The sequence below is a fragment of the Bombus impatiens genome, unplaced genomic scaffold (assembly GCF_000188095.3).
Source record: "Bombus impatiens unplaced genomic scaffold, BIMP_2.2 scf_0403, whole genome shotgun sequence".
NCBI classification, from domain to species: Eukaryota; Metazoa; Arthropoda; class Insecta; order Hymenoptera; family Apidae; genus Bombus; species Bombus impatiens.
The window spans coordinates 131,111-154,661 of record NT_176822.1 but is presented as its reverse complement, the minus strand read 5'-3'; the positions used below and the strand labels follow the sequence as shown (position 1 = coordinate 154,661).

Genomic DNA, 23,551 nt, shown 5'->3' with positions numbered 1-23,551 from the left:
GTTAATTGGAGAAACGTTGTAGGAACGATTATAGATATTTACTTACGTGATACGATTAACTGACATTCGCTTAACGCGCTTCCGTTGCACATGCAGAACGAACAAACGCAGAATTGGGAATTCTTGTGAATTTCGTGGAACCCATGACTTTTCCCGGTTACGTTCCGCATTTCGAAGCAGCTGTTATCCGTCAGAGTAAGGTAGGAGGCACAGCGTTTCGGCCTTCGATGATACGTTCGCCGGTTGCGAGTATAAATGAAGGACAATGACCTAATTGCGTGCAGAACACACAGTGCTCCCTCAATGTCCAATCATCGCGCGCGTTAACTCGTGTTCGATTATTTGTGGCCGTAACTTCCGGCATATTCTTTTCGTATTTTTTATCGTTTTCCCGTCTTTTCCTTCCAGTGAGAACGCCAAGTTGCGCAGGTGATAAATCTGAAAATTATTATTTCTTCGTTCGAGGAACTTCTTGCTCGGAAGGCGAAACAATGAAGGTAAGACGTCAGGCTTTTTAGCATCGTTATTGTTTACCAATATTTTCTCTAGTACCTCGTTCTTAAAGAAACTTCATCTTCGGATTAACAGCAACAAAATTTCGCACGATTCGATGGTTTCGTCGAAAACAACGTAACTTCCTTTGGTCGAAGTCGAGCGTGGTTTACGCGTACATCGAATCGTCTGTAATTCAAGAGATTTATCGACATTTCTGATTGTGATTGAAATTACAAAAATATACATTAGACTCTTCTTAACGATTATCCTAACTTTCGCATGGAAACTTTTGTAAAAATGAACTTTGTGTATTATATTGTTCTAATTTGTAAGAAACGCGAGCTATGAAACAATGAAATAATTCTAAAAATCTTCTAACGTTAAAATAAATAATTCTCTAGTATAGTAATTAAATAAGACACGAGTATTTTATACTTACGAATTCTGTAGTCGAATAATCTCTTATTCGCGGAACGTATATCATCGTATAATTCACTTTAACAATTTTCCTTCGTACAGGCGAATTAATTTTCTTCGATTAACTAGAGCTCTTCCCATTGCTATACAATTTTGCCAATTTCACTAGCATTAGTTATGTCACGGTATCCTTCACATTGTATTACGATGCACGAATATACAGGTATGCGCTTGTAACTACGCTACGATTGAAAAATCAAGTTAATAGGCCTGTCTACCCAACGTAGAAACTAGTTCCGTTATATGACAAAAAAAGGATACTCGGTCGATGTCTGATTATTATCATTAACGGGAAATAGCCATATGTTTCTTCCTTCATCTTCGAGAAAACGTTTCCCTCCTCTCCTTTTGAAAAAGTACCGCGAGATATGGAAGACGTCTAATTATACAAAAACTACGAGCCAATCACGGACGTTCTAAATATTATCGATGCGTGTAAAATTAAGCTCTCTCAATTTTTATTTCATCGCGATATCCGTTCAGAAGTATCGTCGATCATTCGCCGAATTAAACTACTTCGTGGATTCCTATTTATCGGTTGTAACGTTGTAAATCAGATGTTAAGAACAAAGACAGGAGTGTTCAACCTTTCACGGGGAATCTTCTTCCATCGTCGATAACGCGCGCTTGGCAAACGAAATTACCAAACGGAAACGCGAGTCGAGCGAAAACGAAGTATAATCGTCGCGACGCAACAGGTTGCATCCACCATCGTCGTTCCTAATCCATTCGAGCCGGACTATCGTCGTTTCCATGCTCGGCTATTTTCTTTTCGACCTCGCTGCTCTCTTAGCTTCTTACTACCCTCGCTTTTCCTACGTCGATGTGGCACACCGTCCCACTTTGTCCGCTAACAACTCGCGGCACTTCTCTCTTCGGTTTCATTGCCGGTACCAGCGTCTCTCAAACTATAGATGTAATCGGTTAACGATACCATTGTCACGGTCATTGTTACGACCGTTCAAATCGACGCTCCACGTAACAAGTTGAGCGGCTGGCGTTGAATACCAAAGCACTTGCTTTGAAACGTATTTCAGCGAACGATTCAATTTTATCGCCGTGGAATAGTAATCGAAACACGCGATTTCCTTTCTCGTCGTAGCTCCGATTGACGTCGAATCGAACCTGCTTAAATTACTTTTCATATTTCATATGTTGCTGTATTAGATTCGTTTTAACGACATGCTAATCGCTCGCTCTAATATACCTGGTAATTCAAGAAAACGAAGAAATCTTGTCGTCTTTTATCTTTTATTTATTTGAGGATCACTGGCTCGTATTACATCGCACGCGTTGACTCTACCCGTACCATAACCGCGAAGAATGAAACTAAGTGCACGTGTTGATATGCGAATACCGTAAGAGTGGCCTGGACTTCCGGTTTTAACGCGTCCGCTTTCCCGATCCAAATAAATTCTCAAAAAATAATATCTTGAAACTTTAGTGAAACAGCAAAGATCCATATGACCTACGTACGTGAAAATTAAATGGAACGTTGAATTTCTTTAACGAAAAACCTCCGTAAAATAGAGGATATAGATGATAAATATTGATAAGAGAAGAAGACCCACTTACCTTTTACGATGACAACTGGTCGACTGCCAATTTTTTGTTTCCCATGGAATACATATAACGGGCGCGTTCTATTAACCAAATTCCAGACGACAAATTGGCTGTGCTGTTTGTTGGTCGTGTGTGTCTGCCTTGTCGAAGCCAGGTACAAGATCAGAAGGCCCCAGTTGTCGCCTCCGCAGCCTCCTAAACTGATGTTCAAGAAATCATGGCCGATCGCCCATAGAATCTCCGTGGGCAACACGATGCACATAAATGGAAACTTCCCGCCCAAACGAATGTCCCAGAAACCGCCTAATTATAGGTGAATGTCGGAAATTTCATCGAACACCTGGTTACTTCATCGAACGTGACTTTTTTCCGATTTGTTCTTTTATTCAAGAATTCGCAGACCACCGATGTTCAACGTGCCACCAACCATTTGGAAGAATCAAATGCCGATAAGAGCTCCACTAAATAATCACGCGGTTCTTCCGCAACGTCCACCTGTTAAGGAGTTCCATGCCGTGAACAAAATGCCGGAATATAGTCCGGAGTACAGGCCGGAAGCCGCTGTTCTACCACCGACACACAGGGGTGGCATCGACGACGACAAAGGACCGATTCATACAATTCCTGCGCCGAATCTCAGTCCCATGGACAAGCCTTTCAATAACGAAGCGAACGCAGACGAGACGTCTCGGCGTCAACAGCCAACCGATCCTACCTACAAAGTTAATCCACACGGTTGGTTTACGTTATTTTCAGCTTCAATGTTTTAGCAGTTAAACAATGGAAATCCGCTAACCAAACGCTTGGCAAAACGAACGGATCTAAGATTTTTCATTTTGTCGATTACTAGAAACGATATCGATTAGTCTTTATCGAAAAAGAAACGCGATCGTAGTATACACGATATACGTATACGTTAATTGTTATCGATGCATAGTATTTTTCCAAGTTTACGCACTACGAGTGGATTGAAATTCTAGCATTAAATATCGTATTTAAATAGCGTTAAATAATATCGAAGTCTGTCTGAGAAATGTATTTTTATCTCTTCTAACTTTTTCTTTTTCAATCGTGTTCTCTTCGTAGGTTCCTTGTTGCCTAATTTCGATCTTGCGACCATCACGAGTTTGACACCCCAGAAGACTGTAACCAGTCCGACACCGGTGCAACACCAGTACGAAGTGACCGAAAGTAACGATATCAGTCAGAAAGAGTATCAAACTGTTCTGCCAACGTTCTTGCCCCCGGAATTTGCAACACTTTCGACATTAGTGAATCCTGACTTACAAACGAACGATGTTTACTTGAATAATCATCCAGCTTCGAATATAGGTCTTATCGGAACGAACATTCAACTCGGACAGCCCAACTTACCTATGCAAACGAATCTTCACAGTTCTCTTCACGTTGGTTTCCCTGGTACCGCTGCTCAGACTCCTTACATCATAAATCAACAAATTCCTGATCTACACGTTGGTCATCCGGCACCAGCTGGTCCTCCGCTCTCAGCCACTCAACTTTACGACCTTCTAAACAGCTTTCCCCAAAAAATGCCAGAGCAGTATCAAACAGGTATGATTCTCATCCACGATATCTCTTTTTTAGCGTCACTTTTACAGTCCAAAGTCCAGTAAATCTTGTTTCTTTTCCTCTTCGTTGCGATTAAATGGAGAAATAAAAGTTTTACGTATCGTTAACTTAAATCTTGCGTTACCGCAAATTAAATTAGAATACGTTGGAGAAAGTGGCCTCTTCTTTTTCAAAACGCGAGAAATGGTATAGTAAAGAGAAATAGAATGCGCTATCCTTTATCTATATCGTACATCGATTTGGCCGAAGCGCATCGTTCAGATAACAAGATAAATCGAAACGATGGTGATTCCAGGTCAACAGCCACAACTTCAGCAACACATACTTCAGCAGCAACTCGGTCAATTCTTCCAGCCTACCGGCGTAACTGGTTTCTCGCAGCCCCAGATGCAATCGTTCAATTACGACGAGCAAGATAACAAGGAGCAACAACAACAGCAGGTCTTATTCAACCAAGATTACGCTGCTGGCAGAGTCAATACGAATTACAACGTAGAACCGGAGTCACCTCTGAACGAGGAAGAGAACGCTGGCCTGCAACAGAACGAGGATCTCGCTTATATCGCCGATGGAAACGAACAATTGGAAAATAACATCGAATACGAGCAAACCAACAATCAAAAGGATCAGACGACGTACTTTAACAAAGTGGCAAACAACGATGCAATGTCCACGCAATTTTACACGACGCTGCCTAATCGAGAGGCTGCAGAAAAATTAGCAGCTCTGGCAGCTGCTGGAAACGTTAACAGTCAATTGATAGGGCAATTGCGAAAGCAACAACAACAGCAACAACAACAACAACAACAACAGCAGGAAAATGTACAGACCGATGAAACTATGCCTCCTAATCACAAGAACGAAGAATACAAAACGAACGAGCAAATCAACGACGACGGTCATTATGATCAGAATTATTATCAAGATCGAGTTCAGAATCGGCAGAAACAACGACAAAAAGAACACGAACAACAGCTGCAACAATACGAGGAACGGCAGAAAGAATACGACAGACAACAGCAACAACAACAGCAACGTCAACGACAAAATCCGTATAGTAACAAAAGACCATTGAGAATTATGGTGCCGGATGAAAATGATTATAGCAATACCGAGATACAGAACGACGAACCGAAAGAAAATACAGAAGTCGAGTACGAGTACGAAAACGACGAAGCGGATGCTGGAAATTCGCAGGCAAACGGGTCGTTCGACGGAAGAACGTCTTATGATCGACCGAACGCTGAATTTGGATCGCGTTTGAACCCTAAGAGCGGAGTATAACATTTTCTTGCGAATCATTTTGTATATATAATTGGACGAAAATATTTATTACAGTTCTATTTATCGATCAGACTTATCTTTACGGGGATTTCTGTGTAATTTAGACAATGAATAGGGTTTCTCATAAAGCGGGAAATTTTTTTACTGTTTTTACAAGGTACGCCGACGAAACTTTCTTTTTTGAGATTACGATTTGTGGTTATAATTAGAATATTTATTAAATTTTCGTCGACGATACATTGAAAACAGTCGCGTGAAGGATAGTAATTTATTTAATGTTATTTATTGTCGATGTACTCGTACTTCGTTGTAAAAAATGGACAAAAGATATTGCCATTGATTTAAAGAATCAATATTTTATTTCAATTATTGCGCATCACCAATCTGAATTACACTTATATATATGTACATATGTATCATTGAGGTAATCTATCCAATATATGGTACATGAGTCATTTTGGTTACAAACGAAAATCTACAGATATTCTATCTTTTCGATCATCTCGTCTCGTCTTTTCATTTTTACAAAATTAGCCAATACAACAGGCATACAGTAAAAAATACCGGAATTAATACTATCATACTAACAGTACTTACGAGGAAGGGGATTCAATCCTGAAGAAAGTAAAACAAACCTCGCACGAATAAAATTACAAAGATTTTTTAAGCAGTATAGTGATTGCGTATTCACAAAATTTGAGATGACATAAACTGGCGGTAATTTACGATAGAATACTACTATGACCGATCCATAAACCACGGCTTGCCATCATTTGCGAGTCGTTTCGTAAGAATGTCGCAACCAGTTTCGGTAACTAATAGCGTGTGTTCGAATTGTGCCGACCATTGACCATCCGCGGTAACTGCTGTCCAAGTATCAGGCCACATCTCGTCTCTCCATGTACCTTGAGATATCATTGGTTCTATAGTAAAACAGTGTCCCGGTTTCATAACACCTACTGCCTTGTTTTCTAAACAAAACAAAAACGAGTTAAGCTAAAACAGTTGATTTAAAGCGTCAATTATAAGCAGGATATTTACTCGCATAATGAGGTACGCTTGGCGCAGTGTGGAATAAACGATGAATTCCATGGCCGCAATAACTACGTACTACGCTGAATCCATGCGCTTGTGCATGTTTCTGAATAATATTTCCAATTTCCCTATACTTTTCACCAGGCCGTACGATATCTATAGCTTTCGATAAACACTCGTACGTAACTTCGACTAATTTTTTCACTTCGGGTTTTACACTACCGACTAGAAACGTCTCATTTAAGTCACCATGAAATCCATTATGATATACAGTTACATCAACTGTAAGAAACGAGAATTATAATGTTATCGTGCTTCTATTAAGTCCGTATTTAAAAAGATATCATTATAATACCATTGCAAATATCTCCATCTTCAAGCGGCCTAGTATCGGGAATACCATGGCATATCACTTCGTTAACAGAAGTGCAACAACTAGCTGGGAATTGATAATAATTCAGCGGAGATGGATAGCAGTCTCTTTCGATACAAGCTTCGTGAACTGCTCTGTCTATCTCCGCTGTAGTAACACCTACATCACAAGCACGTGCAGCCTCGTCCAAGACTTCTCGTCCAAGCTATAGGAGTAATTCTCATTTATGTTCTCTTCTTCATTAAAAGAAAATAAAAATATGTTTGTATAAAATTAGTAAGAACATTTTCTAAGTATAAAAAATTAACGCGATCACTCCAATCGGAGTAGTCGTCAATCAACGTGTTAAAAAAGATATTTTAATATTTTTAATAATCGTTGTACCTTACAAGCTACTCGCATACCCTCGATTTCCTCGTCATCAAGGATTTTTATTTGCGCAGAACCTCGTACCGATTGCTCGCTTACGGACAAACCAGTTGGATGTGTAGCATAATCTGGACGTTTAATATGTTCGGGTACTTCCCGACGAGGTTCTCTCTTATAAGGACGTAATTTACCGGTATAATGATAGAAAGGCCATGGGTTATACTCGTTCGAAGATTTATCTCCACCTATTCCTTCTATTAGAAACAGTATTTTTGCACTTTAAACGCGATCATTTAAATACGTATATATATTTGATAAAATATACATTTTTCTAGCTTATAATTATAAATTTATCTTGCATTAGTGCATCTATACTTTACGTAATTGGTAATTGCTAAACTCACTCGCCAATTGATGAATGACTTTGTGTGTCTTCCAGCTTCGTTTAAAACAATCCTGCAACAAAATGTGAACATACTAAAATGATAAAAAAGTATCATAATAAATAAACAAAAATATCTCGAAAGATCTTTTATAAACTTTTATCATTAAAACACGATATTTATTCATTTTCTTACGAAAATATATTAACAACGATACTTATATACTAAGAATGATACTATAGTCGTTTCAAAAATAAAATGTACATGATCTTAATTATTATTAATTAATACCATACGAGGTATATTTAAATACCTGGTATTTATCTCTTGAACTAACCTTCAAATATATAAGGTGGTGCTTACCTGAGTACAGAAATAGGAGCCCTGTATCCCAATTTTCAGGCAAGTTGGACATTGGAGGCTGGCTATAGTTTTACAGCCCGGTGTTTCACATGTACCACAAGCGAATGCCATTTTCGTTGAAATTTTCTTCGGAAACTATGTGTGACGTGACTCGACGAATACGACACAAACGGCAAGAAGTAATTCGAGACGTACTGTACTGTTTTACCGATGGATTTACTTCTTAATTCATCATGAATGACGAAACTTCTAACTGCTTCTAACACAAACGAGGCTTATTTGTGGTCAAAATCATAGATCTCTGACACAAATGAGACACAGAATAGACATTGCATCTTATGGGACTCGATGATATCACATTTGAGATACGGAATAGATCTGATATCTTACAAGACTTTGTTATATGTTCTAAACTACCGATCGTCCAAAAAAAAGCAAAAGTTTTGTTACGCCCTCTACGTTTTAAAACAGTCATCTGACCACATACCTGAGGAGAGAGAAAATTTCCTCTCTGACCTGACCTTAGTCGATGTATAAACAAATGTGGTCAATGGTAAGAAAGATTTTTTTCGTAGTCGGTATTTTAGAACATAAAATATGAAATCCCTTATAATGTCATTGTATTTAATGCTTACCTGGATGAGCGGGCTTTTCCACTCGTTGAAACCTGATGTTTCCCTTTGTTATTGGTCTGACTAACACGGAGACTTGAGCAAAATGAACGGCCTGTTTTGTTCAAAATAATTCGCTCACCACATCTTCTCGAGATGCCAGCTGGAATCGTCCATTGTTCGTTTTACATCTTTTCTCTAGACTATCTCTAGGGATGCGAAAAAGTGAATGGTTGATATGACATGGTTCATATCATAAAACGAGTCGGTCGTATATCCTAAGCGACGACGATTGTAACGTATAGCTCGAGAGCAAAAATCCTTACGATCAGAAGAGACAAGTGTTAGAGTCTTGGATTTCGCGCCTAGAAAATGATAGGCAACTTGCTGCCATCATTTTTCTATGTTTGCTACTCCTGTAAGTGGTACAGCCAGGAATAGCTTTTTGACAGATCTGCGGTTATAGACCTCTGACCAGCTACGATAAGAGCTTCGATTCGTGCTTACAATAAATGTACATACATATTTAGCCAATGTTTATATGCGTACATATTTCGTTTGTAGGTAAATATAATTTTGACGTTCGTCGTAGTAGATGCAGAGGGCGTGGAGAACACCTTGCATTTTTCGAGGTCGGTATTTCAGAGGAGGAGGTACAAAATTGCATAAGGTGTTGTTGGTGTTATATCTACGTAGTTTGCCATCGTCAATGGTATAGCATTGTTTGGTTTCCTCTTGAAAATGGCTGCCGTATTGGACGAGGTCGGCAAATCTGCCGAAAAATTAGTAGATGAGGAAAAAGACGAAATCGTTGACGAAGAAGATGAAACTGGTGCAGTAGAAGCTTCGAAGAAGAAAAAAAAGAAGAAAAAGAAGAAGAAGGCTGGTTCGTTACTTTATAAATTGTTGGGTTTTGGGTGTATAGTCGTTTATGCGTATTTGGGGATTATTAGCGTGTCTTGCACTGGTTCCGACTTTTTATTTTTGAAAATAAACACGGGTTCACATGCAATAACCTTTTCTTTCAACTCTTTCATGATGTTATTCCTATACTTCTATATAGTAATTTCGTATTTACAGGGTAACTAATGAACAACATATATTATTACTAAACATGCCCGTGAGCGACACAACTTGGAAATTACTATGCACATGTCTTGCTTTTCTGTTATCTCACGGCTGAAGTTTGCTTCATACAAAATATTTGTGTTTAAAGATAATTTTGAGACGGAATTATCTTTTTATGCACAGCACTGATCTTCCTGCCTTCATAAATATGTTTTAGGAGCTGGTGAAGCTAGCGCAGATGTTCCAGAAGGAGAAGAAACGAAACAAGATAATATAGAAGGTAACTTATCTCCAAATTTGTATGAAAGACAATCATTTATGTATATAATATTTAATCTATGTCACATTGTAGAAGCTGATATAGATGCAACAGAAAATGATGCAGAAACAGAAGATGCTAAGAAGAAAAAGAAGAAACGCAAATCACGTGGAAAAACTGGAGGTCCTAAACAACAAACAGATCCTCCGACTATTCCCGTATCAGAATTTTTCCCAGATGGGAACTTTCCGATAGGGCAAATAATGGATCATCCCTCTGCTGCAGGAGTAGATGATAGGACAGCTAAGGATCGTTTTTCTAGCGAAGAAGCACGTGCTTTTGATAGAATGCATAATGATATTTATAACGAAGCGAGGCAGGCAGCTGAAGCTCATAGACAAACTAGGAAACATATTATGAAATGGGTATGTGATATCCATGAAATAGCTATAAAAAGAAAACGAATTAAACAATTTATATAAAATTATGATTAATTTAGGTGAAACCTGGGATGACAATGATAGAAATTTGTAACGAGTTGGAAAATACAGCAAGAAAATTGATAGGAGAAGATGGGCTAAAAGCTGGACTAGCATTTCCAACTGGTTGTTCACGAAATCATTGCGCTGCTCATTACACTCCAAATGCTGGCGATCCCACCGTTTTGGAGTACGATGATGTCACCAAGATAGATTTTGGTACACACATTAACGGACGAATCATCGACTGTGCATTTACATTAGCATTCAATCCGAAATACGATAGGCTCATTGAAGCGGTTCGTGATGCTACAAATACTGGAATTAAAGCTGCTGGTATCGACGTTCAACTATGCGATGTTGGAGCTGCGATTCAAGAAGTTATGGAATCGTACGAAGTTGAATTAGATGGCAAAACTTACCCAGTATGTTTGTTACCTTTTTCAGATTATTATCTGTCGATTTTATCATAGATCATTATCACTGATTTATATTTAGGTAAAATCCATAAGAAATCTTAACGGTCATTCAATCGCTTCATATCGTATCCACGCTGGAAAAACTGTACCGATAGTTAAAGGTGGTGAAGCTACTAGAATGGAAGAGAATGAATTTTATGCCATTGAAACTTTCGGATCTACTGGGAGAGGAATCGTTCACGATGATCTAGACTGTTCTCATTACATGAAGTGCTTTGATGCCGGTTTCGTCCCATTGAGATTGCAAAGTAGCAAATCCCTACTCAATGTTATCAACAAGCATTTCGGTATATATCGATTTATTAACAGATTTCTAACTTAAACTTCTCTATCGAAAAACCAATAAAGCAATAGTAAAGTAAGTATATTTGTAACAAACAGGTACTTTGGCTTTCTGCAAGCGGTGGTTAGATCGTGTTGGTTGCGTGAAATATCAAATGGCTTTGAAGGATCTATGCGACAAAGGTGCAGTAGAGGCTTACCCACCTTTAGTTGATGTGAAAGGATGTTATACTGCTCAGTTCGAGCATACCCTCGTTCTACGTCCAACGTGTAAGGAGGTTATTTCTCGTGGAGATGATTACTGATATGTCTATTGTTCTCGAATCGCGTTATGTGTGCTCATTATATCTTCTATCTGGCAATGTACAAGTTGATTTATGTAAAGTCACACTGACGGTAAATGTTATTAATAACGCGATATTTAATTATACATCTCATTCATTCTTTTCTCTTTGTCGATAGAAACACTATACAATGGTGATAAGACAAAACATTGTGAAATATTAAAAATAATGGAAAAGTTACATATTTTTTTATTTTATTTTTTAATCTAATATTGGACTATGAATAAAGGAAAATGTTTTTACGAATAGTCGAATAATCGAGGTTGTGCTAGTATTGCGAGCAACGCTCTTTTGTTGTTATTTTTCTGCACATTTGTGAAGATGAAAAAAGGCATATATTATTATTGACGTTGAATAAAATATATTTAATATTTTAATTGCTCCAATATGATAATATTTTTAAATATTACGATTAGTTTGCACAAATCGAAGTTTAATGCAGTCAACGCGATAACATTACAATTTCTGTTTACATTTACACGTCAACTTATTAACTCTTTAATTAATTCTTTAGTGTTTCGTAGAATTTTTTATTACGATTATTTCCAAATATTACGATTATCTTTATTCTATTTCTGAAACAGTAGAAGAAGACGTATGGTGATGCACTGTTATCAATAGAAAACTTGTTAAATTCGAATGTACTATCACGTTCCTATAATACCTTGATTGCAACAATATATATTTTATTCATTTTATGAATTATAAACAGTGGAGTTTAATAAATGCTGCTATATCAACCTACTGAATGTTTCTTTCGTTTAACTGCTAGTAGTTGATTACGAGTGAACGATGGTCCCAAGGTATCGATTCTACTATTCCAATTCTATTGTGGCAAAACACTATCTCTGTACTTCGTATTCAGGTCTAGTCTTGGTATAAATTCAGGCACGATAATAAACTAACGTCGCACACATACATCTTGCACATATGTATTCGTTTTAAAATTCTCTATGCTACTCATGACTGGTCTCTTAATTACTCTAACGGTATTAGTCCTTAGATGTGAAGGCTCTGAAAAATCTCGAGCACGTAACAAAGTATCGAACGACCAAGTAAACTATTTTCTCGTCAAGGCGCTCTATAAAGGCCAATCTGTTGCAAACCTCGACACCTTGTGTCTCGGATAACTAGGCGAAGTAACGAGGACACAACGCATCATACCGCGTCGCTGACACGCGTAAGCAAGTTACACGTTGAACGAGTGCTATATACGCCACTAATAAACCAAGTATCGGTTTTACAACGACGTTTGAGTCAGCGATCTGCAGACTTATCGTTTGAAAAGACCTGACTCGGCTATGCGCGCGGATACATACACATCGTTTCGATTCACGTGTTTTTCACAGATATGGAAAACAATGGTTACGGTTGTATGTACTATCTAACTAGACTAACGTCGCTTAGAAGACGAAATGAATCGGCTAGTGCGCGCATCCGCGCTCTCTGAGAACTTTGGAAGAGCGAGGCAATTATCTACTTTTAGCACGAAAAACGCACAAATGAATATTCTTTAAATGAATAAATGTATCGATACACAGACACGACCTATTTTCCACTGTTTTTCGGTTCTGCGTTATCTAACATGCCTCGTTACAATACTTTATCTTCAACGAAGACTCGTACAATCTTATTTTGCCGTTAACGAATTCTTATCGGATTAAACATATAATATGTACATGGTCAAATTACAAAATGTGACAAAAGTCCGCGTTACAACGCAATTTGATCGTTGCTCACTCGGGCGACAGCGTACGTGTCACGTTTTACGTTCGACCTTTCTTTCTGCCTCTCTTTCGTTTCTTTTCTTTTCTTGTCTCCTTTGACGTAACTTCATTGTGAATCTGTGCGCGGTCTCAACTTCGCTCTCGCTGTTACCAAAAGGTTGCTCGGTGGTTCCGTCGTCGGTTGCGACTGCTCCAGCTGAAAAACCAAAATTTTACTCCTCTAATAATACCAGTACACTTCTTTCAAACGAAGTCCTTCCTTTTCTCTTCGATTATTCGAATATAAAAGGCAGTTTCTTTTCAAATATCAGACGCGTTAAAATTGATAACTAAGGACAAACTCCAAGTTACATTCGTAATCGCAACAAACAAAATTGGACTTAAAGAACTGTCTAACCTTTATTCTCACAGTAAGAAAAGAAAAATAACAATGAACGTATAGTTGAGTAATAACTCAACTATTTAACTGGAAAATACCTCTATGTATCTTTCCACGGATTTATAGGACCTGTTTCAATTTACCGAATAACCTTAAGAAAGATAAAAAAACAAAGGAAGAAAGGAGGGAGAAACACTGACTGCCATCTCGATGTGCTTCGCTCTTTGCTCGATGGCCCTTTGTAAGGCGGTTCTTGGATCGTCTTTGTAATTCTCTTCCCGATTCCTTTCAGCCTCTCTCCTAGAGGCAGCTTCCCTCTGCTTCTCGAGTGCTCGCTGCAGCTCGCTCTTCTGATTCAGCACGTTTTTGCCGCTGAAAGAAAGTGAAAACCGATGCGGTTAGCTAATTACGCGCGGCAAGCGTGCCTCGTCGCCTCGTGGTTGGTGGGCCTCGCGTGAAAATTGCCACGATGAGAAAAACGCGCGCCAACAACCTTTCAATCGAATAGCGGCCCTGCTTAAACCGTAAAAGTGCCTGGGAATGAGTCACAGCCACGGACACGTAGATAATGTGCGTGTACGTGTATCGTATAGGCCTAGAACGCATACGCCAGCAGGAAACGATTTTCTCGATGATAGGCGTGCGAAGTGTGCGCCATCGACCGCCACGCGTCTCTCTCTCCTTTTGCCGCGTTATTTAAAAGTATAAAATAAAAATACACTGCCATTCGAAAGTTGGCGAACGCTCGTCTATTTCTTTTTTTTCCTTTTTTAAGATACAAATCTTTGATTATAGAACTTTATTTCTACGAATTTATCCGATCAATACGTAGCGTTTGTTCGATCGAACTTTCTACGACAGTAATAACCTATCCACTTTTCCCTCTATTTGTGTATTTATAATTCGCGCCACAGCAGCTGCTGCTGTTCGGTTGGTGCGGACTCGGCCACGAGATCTCCCTATTAAATCAGATGCTAATTAAAATCGCCATTGAATGAACGAGGTTCGTATAAACGGAGCTCTATCACGAGTTGCGAAATTACGCATAAATCGTGTACCTTTATCCTTTAGCAGACAAAATATGGAATATCGTGTTACGACATTAGTGAAATTTACTTTTAATGCCTGATACAGGATAAATTGGACTTTTTAACCCGATGACATGCATCGGTACGAATCAAGCAAAGTGTGCAGATTTTTATAAACGACGGTTATAGAAAAAAGAAATTTTGTTTACAGGTACTGTTACCAGGTATTATTGACACAGGTCTTAGAGACGAGGCTATTGGATTTTACAAGAAGCTTACACTTTCTGATTGAATAATAATTCCCTGCGGAGGTCCTTATGGTTGCTGGAGGTTAGGTAAGGGTTGTACGGTTTTCTCGGTAAGATTAAGCCATCTGGTCCCATGTGAGGAGCAGGTGGAGGAGGAGGTGGTACACCCAATACCGGTGCCATTTTTTGTCCTAGAAAGAGAAAAAGAAAAGCAAAACACATTGTTAAACGCTATCGCAGAAGAAAATATCTTACGTATTGAAAAATCTTGCTCGATTAACACCATAACGATCGATTACTTTAGTTTGAAATCTAACGTTTACGTGGAAACGTGAAAACGTGGTCTAAGTTACGTTTATTTTGGGATATTTGAAAGGTAAAAGCGTACAATTACCTAATAACTAAAGAAATGTATGATAAAAAAGTACGAGCCATTTGTAAACACTTACATGCGCCATTTGTGTATTTCTTTCGCCACTTTATCTGCTCTTTAACACTATGACGACTGATGCTGCTGCGTTCACGTCGTGTGAGTGTTCACTATCAGCGTACGATATAAATATACAGGGTGGTTGGTAACTGGTGGTACAAGCGGAAAGGGGGTGATTCTACGCGAAAAAAGAAGTCAAAAATATAGAATAAAAAAATTTTTTTTTTAATTTTTCCATCGAGACAACGATCTACAGTGAGATCCGTTATAACGAGACGCGATAAAGACGAGGCGCGTACCGAGCGAAAATTCAAAGTCGATTTTCTCGAAAACGAAGCCTCGAACGAAAAATTTTTATTCTATATCTTCGACTTCTTTTTTCGCGTAGAATCGCCCTCTTTCCGCTTGTACCACCAGTTACCAACCACCCTGTATATTTATATCGTACGCTGATAGTGAACACTCACACGACGTGAACGCAGCAGCATCAGTCGTCATAGTGTTAAAGAGCAGATAAAGTGGCGAAAGAAATACACAAATGGCGCATGTAAGTGTTTACAAATGGCTAGGTGTTTAATTTAACCAGTTAGCAAGTTACGATCTCTTTGAAAAAGTGTGTACCCAATAAAACGTGTGGTGAAAAGCAATGACGATGACGAGTATACTCGACGAACACAGAGTACGTGTGACTGTTACGATATCGAATTAAGTTGCAACGAAACGATTGTTTTATCTTTTAATTTCGTTGCTCTTCACTCTTCACTCTTATCGTTTTACGTAATGTTTGGAAAAATGAAAACGTCCCAACGTTTAATGTTTACAGACCGGTTTCGACGGTACAGCGTGTAAGGGAAGATGTTTGAAAGACATCGTGATGTATTTGCAAACGTATTAAACGTACGATCGATCGAAGAAGAAGGCTGTTGGACGCGCGAAGAATCGCAGCGAAAAGGAAGGAAAGACGAGGATGGCGGAACGAGAGACAAGATGAAAAGATCGTGGTTTCTAGAAAACCGTTTAATTCGACAACAAGCTGAAGCGCGGCGAATGATAATAAATTTTTCCAGTCAGTTGTTTATTCACCCTCCAACAAAGCGATTCTCTCCCTCACGTAACCCTCCTCGCACATCGCGTCGGATCGCACTGAAGCATTTCCGGCCAACAACCGTATCAAACAGCCAACTTCTATATACTTTTGCATAGGGCTTCGCGTACCTGCTAATCGGATATAGTACGCGGAGCAGGCCGCCACGTACCTGTCTTTTATGTCCACAATGTGACGCAAACAATGTGCTTTTTATCGCGTTAAACCGAATTCTCGAGTTGAACGGACGTGTCACACTGTACGAGATTGACCAAATACTCGCAAACTACCGTGTACCGAAGACGTGTTCTCGTTAGCTAAACATTCCGCCAACGTTCTTCGATTTTCTCGCGAGTTTCTTGCTCGCCACACAGACGTTCGATAATTTTTAGCGAATTTTCACGAAATATCACGTTGTTTTCTAAGTCGCTGTCTACGAAGATTTTACAGCGTCCATCTATTTTTTCTACTGGTGGTAATTTATTAGGCGTTCGTGATCATCCTAAATGAAATCTCTTGGAAACTACACCGATCAATCTCGCCTTTCGTAAACGTGAATTTCATCATTTGAACGAGCGTCGACGTACAATAGCAGGATCAATGTTCGATTTCCAAGAGACCAATCGCGTAACTTTGTAAATTCATTTCGTCAAGTTGCCAGATTGCAAGTTGTTCGTTTACAGAGTTAATCGATGCTGCCTGCGAACTCGCCGTTTATCGGGTATCTTTGTACGAGGATGAGTATCAACGACGATCGCAGCTTTAACGCGAGCAAATATGTGCGTACGTACTTGCAGTGTACATAGAAGAAATATGTTCGGAGAACTACGTTTCGCGAACATGTCTTCGAACATCGTGTAAACAGATTGGAAAAACGACGAACCCATTCGACCAGATTCACAAATACCAGCGAAGACGCGCCGCGATATGGCACTTTGACGATCGTCTTGAAAATTGTTGTACGTGGAAAACGTCGTAGTTGCAATTTCCATCGTTTACCGGAGACGAGATTTCTCGATTCAAATTTACGAAATTTCTTTCCGCGACATTATCCCGTAAATTCTTCCGTAAATTATCTTTACACCGCAAATGTTCTGGTAAAGATTTCGTGGAATTTTCGCTCGTTTTGGAATTTTTACGTTTCTCCGAAACAACAGCCGTCCTAGAAACAGTCGGAACGAACGCCAGTAGGAGGAAAGCTATCGCCTAGGCGGTGCGATTTATGTCCAACTGGAACGCATCTTTCTTCCAGCACTTTCTTCCGTTACGACCTAGAGAATTCCCGAAACCTGTTCCCTATCGTTTGTCAATTTAATCGCCGTGAAGATCTGCTTCTTCACGATGATTCAACCATATTCCGAGTTACGCGCTGCAAAAATGACACCTCGGTTTCGTAACAATTCGCGTCTACAACCTTTACGTTACCACGTAGCACGTTCTGTCTAATTGGAAACTCTCGAATATCTGGGAAGATACCGGACCATAGGCAAAGATATTTCGGACGAAAGTGGCACGGTATCGAGGCGGACGTACCGCGCTTTTATCTGTCTGTTCCTTGCGACTACCTCGAAACGTTCTGTAAAAGCGATATGAAAATTTCCCAATGGATAGCTCCATTTTCTTCTTTTTTTTTGTTACATATTCTCATAGTCGACATTGGGACGTTTTCGAAACGCCACAGATTCGTCTTTCCTACCGTTATCGTTATGGAGCTACGAGGTTTAAAATTCCACGTGCCTGTTCACGTGCCAATTCGGAAAGAGTCAACATTCGAACACTAACTTGAAAAGAGTCAAACACCAACTCAAAAAGAGTCAAACACCAACTCGGAAAGAGTCACCATTCAAACACTAATTCGAAGAGTTGTGGCGGCACTCAACAGCAAATACCATCACTCGACACTAACTAGTGTTGGACGACAGCGCAGTGGTTAGCGCCTTAGGTTACGAACGTTCGGAACCCGGGTTCGAATCCCGGCGATCGGAGTCTGATTTTTCTTCCACGCATCTAAATTAGGAGAAACGTAGCACACATTAGACAACACATTTACCACCTCAGAGTCAAACACCAACGCGGAAAGAGTAGTTTCAACATTCAAACACTAACTCGAAAAGGGACACAAACACAACTTGGAAAGTGTTCTCAAACACTAAGTCGAAAAGAGCCAAACACCAACTCGGGAAGAGTCTCAAACACTAAGTCGAAAAGAGTCAAACACCAACTCGGAAAGAGTCTCAACATTCAAACACCAACTCGAAAAGAATCAACACTCAAACATCAACTCGAAAAGAGTCAACATTCAAACATCAACTCGGAAAGAGTCAAACACTAACTCGGAAAGAATCTCAACATTCAAACACCAACTCGAAAAGAGTTTTAAAACTTAGTCGCCACTAGACAAGTTGCTAACACCTATACGAATCGAACACTTTGAACCTGATTGTAAAAGACATTGTAATTCGACGTCGTAGCCTAACCCACAAGTATCTCCGAACATTTATATAATCGGTGAAATCAGTTGTTGAAAATAAAATATTATAACCTGTTAACTGCAGTGTTATACTAACTCAACCATCCCTATTATCCCAACAGGCGCCGATTATTATAATCGTAACGGGAATTTACGACTTCCTCGCGATCGCGTTTCTCCGCGACTGGTCGACTAAACACTACCTAATGACAAATTTTCACTTACTTGCCAACCGAATAGAATCAAGTTTTGCAACGAAACGACAGTTTGTGTTTTATTTCTTAATTTTTTCACCGCGATTATTCAATTGCAATTTAAGCAATAAATTCCAACTACTCTTTACGCATGACGAGTATACTCGTGAAAAACGCCTAACTGGTTAAGTAGCATGGGAAGAAAGCAGTTACGGGGACAATCATAACAAAAGACCGGCGAGGAATGGCGAGGCAGCACCAGGAATGGTTCGACGACGTAATGTCGCGGGTATTGCGCAATTAACGCGTGCCTTTTCCCTTTTTTTCCTTCGATCGTCGCGTGGGCGCGTGGGAGCTTACCGGATGATCTCGCGCGAGCACGCTATTGGCATACTAAAAAATGCAGGATCGCGCACGCAGCGAAGAAGGTTTCAAAAGTGAGTCACGCTCCGCTTACGTGAGTACAGTCGTCCGCCACGCGCGACTTGCTGAAAATTAACGAGACGATATCATTGAATACATTTATTGAGTACATTTATTTTATATGAGTAAGCCAACAAATGACTATACTCTTGCAATACAATATACCGTGCCTAATAATCTTCGTAAATTTCCTCGACGAGTTTTCATGTACTTGGAAAACCATTGTGAGTCGCCGTTCTTCAGACGGTTTTACTGGGCTGTCATTAGATGGTAATGAAAAAATCCGCAATCACTTAGTTGCCAACCCAATACATCGAGTCGCGTCTTTGAGATAAAAGTTCACGCACAAAATTTTAAGGTCTCTCTAACTAATTCTAAATTCGATCCTAATTTAATTCGCCCAGTGGTCAGAACGAAACGCAGATATAGGAAAACCGTGAAATAATTCCGCGTCTAACGAGCTGTGATTCGCGACAGAACGAAAAAAGAAAAGAAAGGAAAGCGGGCGGATTCGAACTCTCGCGACTGATCGAACCGCGCGGTTTTGATCGAATTCGCGCTACCAACGAGCGGATCCTTTGTGGATTCGCTGAATTAGGTTCCTCGCGAGGCATCGTCGTCGATTACCATAAACCACGGAACCGCTTCCAGCGAGAGCTGCCAAGAAACGAAAGTAAAATCCAACATCTCGTAAAATCGTTTTCTACTCTGAACTTCGTTCTTCGTCGATCTTGTTTTTTTTTTTTCTCTCAGCGATCTGAGAAAAACAACCTGTCAACCCACGTGATCGTCCTCGAATTACCAGTCGACTGCCGATTTCTATACTCGACTTCGATGCTGCGGACTTTCCTAACGTCTGTCGACGTTTTGCCAACGATCCAGTCGCACAGATTCCAAGAACGCGGCGATTTTCGTTCGGAAATCGATTATACAATTTACGTGGACGTAAATAGCGCGTGATCGCTGTCAACCCGGAACCGTAAACGTAAAGCGTTCGATTTCGCAACGCGGAAACGGTTCTACGCGAATAATCGAACCGCTTTTGTCGATCTATCGTCCCCCTTTCTATACTTGTCCCGTTTCTCAACAATTTCATAGCAGCAGCCTCGATCGCCCTAAAGAAACGTTAGACGCAAACAAGGAAACGTTAGAAATCGACAGAAAAGAAGGTAGCGCGACTGGTTCGATTCCTCTTCCAATTTACATAGCAAACCACTTTCTTTCGTTCGCATAAATTCATCGATCGTCGGCTAACTTTGACAAATTGATCGAACAGATCCTGATAATGATAATTTCTATCCATTGAAAACACGAACATCGAAAGGACACGTTACTTTCGCGATAATCGTTTACCAATTGCCATCGTTTTTAATCGCTAAAGAAATTTCCTCTCAGCCCGTGTCGTTACGTGGACAAACAAATCCTCCGATATGGAATCTGATGATGAAACGCAAAACTGAATTCCAGAAGAAAGTAACAGCAACGCTGGTATATCTCGTATGTAGCCTAACGCTACAGGATCGTCGAGCGAATGGCAAAACAGTAAAACGGAGCGAGTCATGTGGAAACTGTACGCGTTGCAAACACGCGTATATCGTCGACAAATTTGGAACGCCACGCGACACGATCAATTTTTTATCGAAAGTGACTGGTTCGCGACGATCGATCGATTCGTCGAATCCAGGCACCGTGGCCGCTGCTTTTTCACAGATTTGATGCGTCTGGGCTGGAAGATCGGCTGTAGATAGGCGAGGGCTGCGCAAGGGGCAAGGGTGAATGCAGCGGTGGGGGAAAATAAAAATGTAGAGACCCGGTCAGGATGTAATTTTGAGGCAGATGTGCGGGTACGAGAGGGAGATCATTGCACCGCGAGCAAGGAGCAGCTGAAGTAGCGTGAGAAAATGCGGCGACCGCTCCAGCGGACGATAATGACCGAAGGGCAAAGTCAGGGCCGTAACAGCTTGCCGGATTTGCCGTGAACCGCCGACAAAACCGTGACCTCTGCCCCTGCCACTTATTTTCCAATTGCGTAACGATGCTCTTTTCGTCTTCTCGTCGAGCGAACGACGGAAGACAGCGTGAAATTCATTTTTCTATCGTCACGCAGGCAACGAGACGAGCCACGATCATCGCGACAAGTTCATCCGCCTGTTCTTTCTATTCCAGAGGAATTTCTTCCGCAAGAAATCGGGAAATTTTGCAAGCTCGATATCTCGAAAGTAAATTGAAATTGGTGGCGCGTGCCACGGGTTATCGAATTCGTGTTCAGTCCGCGATACGAAGAGAAACATGCGGTTTCGTTTCCACTTGAAAACTTGGCTTCTGTATCTCGGCAAACAGCGACGTAAACGGGGAAAAATTCGTCCTTGTCGAAAATGCGAAAATTATTAATCGTACCGCGTATTATCTCCGCATACGAAATTTTTGTACGTGCCGTAAATAATACGCGCTGGGAAGTAAAGCTGTGCAGAGTTACCAAGAAAGCTCCGTACGTATAAAGACAGAAAAAATGTATATATATAAAATTATAATATAAATGCACCTGATCAACCTTTGGGAAGGCCGACTTAATTTTTCTTTTCGACAAAAATGTCTTTTCCTTCTTTCGATCGATCGATCGATCAAGGAACGATATTCGCGTGGAAGAAGGAGAAGAAAATACGACGCAGAAGCCGCAAACAAAATTATCGAATCGTAGGATCCGGCGCGTCCTAAATTCAGGGTTGCAACCGTTGGCAGGAGCATAATGCAATTGGGGGATCGTACGAGCGGGTCGTTCTTTTCACCGCGGGATTTGGTGAATGAAACCAAAGCGAACCGACGCTCCTCGCCTATCCTATGGTTGCAACGGCGCCGCTTTTTACAGCCAGTTAGGGCTACTTATGGGAATAAAAGGGCCTGTATCGTAATAAACGACGACAATAAGAAACAGAAAGGAGTACGAAGAGATGCGTCGATGACGCGCGTGACTCACCGTTTGTTAAATCGTCGCAGCTGTCCGTATCGTTGCTCAGTCCGTTATCAATCACCTGAAAACACGTACACTTGATTAACGGACGAAAGGATACAGTTATCGACGAAAAAAATTCGCATTCTCTGCGCGTTCCGCACGGAGAGCTCCGCTAAGCTGGTTGCATGCTAATTCATGTTCCACTAACGAGGATAATCGCGCTTTCCACGACGGAAATTTCCTCTGTGAATTTTCCGCGTAATTCGAGCGTCACGAGAGACGAAAAAATTGCCAGGGGCACGAGAGATCGTCAAGATACGAATTTCTGTCCGATTTCTCCGCTCCTCTGTAGGAGAAGCCAGCTTGCTATTGTTCTCGTCCTTTGGACGAATCCTCCGCGATAACGTCAGCTTTACCTCGTTTTGATAAATTAACGCTCCTAGCGTGATACTCTTTGCGAAAAAAAAAAAGAGAAGAAAAACGAGAGCACCGAGATGCTTGTCTCTTCGAATATGTTAGCTCGTACGTTACTCCTCCTCTAGAACGTTAAGCGCACTTTTCACAGGCGCGTTATTTTCGATGCGATTAGGCATTGCGATTCGTGCAAACTACTTTCTTCATACGAATCAGCGATACACGCATCGAACGTGCAAAGTGTCTTTTAATTTGACGATACGATCGAGGAAAATTCGACGGAAACATAGAGCAAGTTCTTTTTACATCGGGTTTTATTGCCAAAAACGTGTACTTTGATCGCTATTGGATTATGATTTCTCTGATACCATCGAAACTTACTGGAAGAAACTTTATAAATCACATACTGAATACTTTGAAGTGACCGTCGTGAATGAAAGCGCGAGTCACATTCTAATATACATTTTTATACAGGGTGCTTGGTAACTGATGGTACAAGCGGAAAGGGGGTGATTCTACGCGAAAAAAGAAGTCGAAAATATGGAATAAAAATTTTTCGTTCGAGGCTTCGTTTTCGAGAAAATCGACTTTGAATTTTCGCTCGGTACGCGTGCACTTTATCGCGTCTCGTTGTGACGGATCTCGCTGTAGATCGTTGTCTCGATGGAAAAATTTAAAAAAAGAAAAAAAAATTTTTATTCTATATTTTCGACTTCTTTTTTCGCCCCCTTTCCGCTTGTACCCCCAGCT

General features: G+C 40.3%; 4 protein-coding genes across 5 annotated transcripts in view; 2 read left to right on the top strand and 2 right to left on the bottom strand.

Annotated features, from left to right (window-relative positions):
- Positions 1–295: 295 nt before the first annotated feature.
- On the top strand, positions 296–5,409 carry LOC100744901 (putative uncharacterized protein DDB_G0271606). Of its 2 annotated transcripts, XM_003490137.4 has the most exons (5): positions 296–497; positions 2,634–2,848; positions 2,927–3,270; positions 3,622–4,107; positions 4,421–5,409. In XM_003490137.4, exons 1-5 carry the CDS (start codon positions 492–494, stop codon positions 5,407–5,409), a joined length of 2,040 nt encoding a protein of 679 aa, XP_003490185.2. In that variant the 5' UTR covers positions 296–491. The 2 variants fall into 2 exon arrangements, with proteins under 2 accessions (XP_003490185.2, XP_033177068.1); XM_033321177.1 differs by lacking the exon at positions 296–497 and having other exon boundaries at positions 930–2,848.
- Positions 5,410–5,896: 487 nt separating this feature from the next.
- LOC100744778 (methionine aminopeptidase 1) lies at positions 5,897–8,354 on the bottom strand. The gene is made up of 6 exons (XM_003490136.4): positions 7,933–8,354; positions 7,591–7,642; positions 7,202–7,440; positions 6,800–7,022; positions 6,451–6,726; positions 5,897–6,380 (listed from the first exon to the last, which is right to left on the bottom strand). The coding sequence occupies exons 1-6, from the start codon at positions 8,041–8,043 to the stop codon at positions 6,148–6,150; spliced, it is 1,134 nt and encodes a 377-aa protein (XP_003490184.1). The 5' UTR covers positions 8,044–8,354; the 3' UTR covers positions 5,897–6,147.
- A 795-nt stretch (positions 8,355–9,149) lies between these two features.
- Positions 9,150–11,622, top strand: LOC100744662 (methionine aminopeptidase 2). The gene is made up of 6 exons (XM_003490135.4): positions 9,150–9,429; positions 9,829–9,891; positions 9,964–10,295; positions 10,370–10,774; positions 10,848–11,115; positions 11,210–11,622. The coding sequence occupies exons 1-6, from the start codon at positions 9,285–9,287 to the stop codon at positions 11,413–11,415; spliced, it is 1,419 nt and encodes a 472-aa protein (XP_003490183.1). The 5' UTR covers positions 9,150–9,284; the 3' UTR covers positions 11,416–11,622.
- A 192-nt stretch (positions 11,623–11,814) lies between these two features.
- LOC100744543 overlaps positions 11,815–23,551 on the bottom strand; it is a 42,972-nt gene continuing 31,235 nt past the window's right edge. The window contains exons 3-6 of the mRNA XM_003490134.4: positions 22,412–22,466; positions 14,868–15,027; positions 13,761–13,932; positions 11,815–13,377 (exon numbers count right to left, since the gene is read on the bottom strand). Coding sequence (XP_003490182.1) covers positions 13,288–13,377; positions 13,761–13,932; positions 14,868–15,027; positions 22,412–22,466 — 477 coding nt within the window. The 3' untranslated portion in view covers positions 11,815–13,287. The remainder of the gene's footprint in view (positions 13,378–13,760; positions 13,933–14,867; positions 15,028–22,411; positions 22,467–23,551) is intronic.